The sequence below is a fragment of the Montipora capricornis genome, chromosome 13, assembly GCF_036669925.1.
Source record: "Montipora capricornis isolate CH-2021 chromosome 13, ASM3666992v2, whole genome shotgun sequence".
Taxonomy (NCBI): domain Eukaryota; kingdom Metazoa; phylum Cnidaria; class Anthozoa; order Scleractinia; family Acroporidae; genus Montipora; species Montipora capricornis.
The window spans coordinates 35,321,342-35,323,841 of record NC_090895.1 but is presented as its reverse complement, the minus strand read 5'-3'; the positions used below and the strand labels follow the sequence as shown (position 1 = coordinate 35,323,841).

Sequence of the window (2,500 nt, the reverse complement as noted above, 5' to 3'; positions counted from 1 at the left end):
TTTGGTAACTTGATGTGGCTTGTACGAAGCTCTGAAAACTGACGAACTTAAACAAGTGGCTGAAAGTGGCGTGTACTCTGACCAGTTTTCATTTTAAATTTTCCTTTTTACCGTGCTTCCATGAATCCCTCTTACGTTCATTTGAAAATCCTCTTGCCACTCGCGAACTTCATCTTTTCATTCGGTGTTGGGGCCAAGAGTAACCATGCACTCCTTCCAGTATAGTATTCATGGAGTTCTTTTTCAGAGGTTCCGCTGATAGAAATGACCAATTTCAAAACTATGGAATATTGGCGTGACCCGCAAGGATTGCCAACCGCTACATTTATATCTAACGTTTTTTTTGGTTTTCATGATGGCGGCTGCGATAACATTTATTCTTTTGAATCGTTAAATGGAACGCCTACTGTCCATGATTTAAAACAAACTTTCTTTTAATGTAAGTTTGGAAGTCTTATTGGCGTATAAAATAAAGTAATTTATTTGGCTGTCATACAAAAGAGGTCCAGGGATATCCAAACACAGCAAAGCCTCTTTATAAGCTTACAACTGTAACCCGCTACCGCTTTGTTTATAGTGGAAGTGCACTTAGCTATCAAGCTAGTTTACAGGCACTCCACTGTTAACAAGGTGAAAGTAACAATTCAAACTTAACAGAAACATTATTAAGAACCCCAACAGGCGGGAGGCAACCAGTTGGTTATTTACAAAGCGTGGTGGAGTTGAATCCGGGACAACCGGAAACAAATCCAAGCCAGAGGTTAGAACGGGATTTCAACCCGGAGCAGCCGCATGCAAACCCAACGCTCTAACCACTGGACCACACTGCCTCCTGTAAAGTCAGTGGGCGTTTTCCATTTACCAAGAAATTCCGGAAATTCCGGTTGGGATGTACAACACACGTTTTTGGTTCGTTCGACTGGAAAATTTCCGGAATAAACGGAACTTCTGAAAAGGTAGTCCTGTTTCCCGTTGGAAACTTTCCGATGGAAATGTGTGTTCCATTTACAACTTTTGAAAGGTTTTACCACTTCCAGGCTATTCACGGCCACATTTTTAAATTTTGGCGCGTAAAATCGCAATCACTGGGACACGTTTTTCACCCGATGGAAACAGTTTCCACCGAAATTTCCGGAAATTTTGAGTAAATGGAAAACGCCCAGTATGAAAACGTTGTTGGGAGAGTCTCGTGCAGCAGACGTGTTTAGCGGATAGCTAAATGGGTTTATTTTCAAAATGACTTTGATGCTACGTTGGTGCGTGGAATATTGAAGAGTTCTCGTTTTTCCTTCGTCAGAGGGATTTTACAGTTCGTTTACATCCGGTCTCCTCGATCTGATGAGCTTGAAGCCTCTTTGTTGTGACTTCTGTTATTGATGATCTCGTCAGGTTCAAAGCTTTCGTTTTCGCGAGGTGAATCGGATTGAAATTGTACCATTGACTTTCGCTTCTTGAACTTCTTCGGAGTTCGTTGCTCCTCAGAATTTTCATCTTGTGTACTTGAATCCGGAGGTAAAGATTCCAGTAATCTAGTCAGCTCTATCAGATGTTGTTCACACTAAGAAACAATATAAAAGGGAATATTTGTAATAAGGTACCACTTAACTGTTAATTTCGGTGAAAAGGGCGCTGTGCTTGAGGTAGCGCCGGCCATATTTGGAAATATTTCTCATCGCATGATTGAGTGGGCTCTTTTCAGAAACAGGCATCATCTCAAGGTTCTATTGTAGTGATTTCATTGATTTCGTGCCAGAGCTATTGATGTCCAGTTGTTATGCATAGCCACAGGTTACCATCACTTGTTACTACATTTCATTGGTTGATTGCAGGAAATCTTATCAACTCTGCTAGAGCGAGTTTCAATCCAGTGTTGTAAAACCAAAACCAAAGTAATTACTTTGGCCAATCAAAAAGGACGGATACAATCCAGTAAACCAATCAAAACTCGAAGTAATTACACGTAGCCGACACAAAGCGCGGGAAAATGTGCACGCGCGAGCCACGATTGGTTTTGGTTTCACTTCTGATTGGTTAAAAAAGTAGCGCGAGAACTTTGAACCAATCACTGAGTAAAGTAATGCAAAACCAAAGCAATTCACTAATTACTTTCGGCACTCAATTGAAAACCTCTCTAATCCAGCAGGCCCATAATCATTAAAATGAGCGCGCGGAAGATCTGCAGGGACGAAAGCTCTAAGTATACCTGAATATGGATACAAGGAATATTATTATAAGTGGGACGTAAAACCAGACTTATAATTTGCTTGGGGCCGTGTTTTTGTATAGTACTTTGTAGTCCTCTCATAGAACGCTTTTCAGTGAGGGCAGCTTACCGCAGCCAGTTGCTTTTTCAGTTGCGAATTTTCCATGGTCATATTGACGGCGTTTTTATCCATGGTTGTCAACGAATCTGGATTGTTAGCTTCTCTTCTTTTGGTGGTGCTGGCTTCATTTCCTCCATCTGGAGACAACAGTTTCGTTACCTACGGAGTGACGAAAT

General features: G+C 41.3%; 2 protein-coding genes across 2 annotated transcripts in view; one reads left to right on the top strand and one right to left on the bottom strand.

Moving 5' to 3' along the window:
• LOC138029403 (propionyl-CoA carboxylase alpha chain, mitochondrial-like) overlaps positions 1-13 on the top strand; it is a 26,126-nt gene extending 26,113 nt beyond the window's left edge. Inside the window, exon 26 of the mRNA XM_068877153.1 lies at positions 1-13. This exon is cut by the window's left edge and continues 1,225 nt beyond it. The gene's annotated coding sequence lies outside the window, so the exon portion shown is untranslated.
• A 400-nt stretch (positions 14-413) lies between these two features.
• Positions 414-2,500, bottom strand: part of LOC138029402 (gamma-aminobutyric acid type B receptor subunit 2-like) — a 20,146-nt gene continuing 18,059 nt past the window's right edge. Inside the window, exons 18-19 of the mRNA XM_068877152.1 lie at positions 2,334-2,483; positions 414-1,558 (exon numbers count right to left, since the gene is read on the bottom strand). Of these exons, the coding sequence (XP_068733253.1) occupies positions 1,316-1,558; positions 2,334-2,483 (393 nt within the window). The 3' untranslated portion in view covers positions 414-1,315. The remainder of the gene's footprint in view (positions 1,559-2,333; positions 2,484-2,500) is intronic.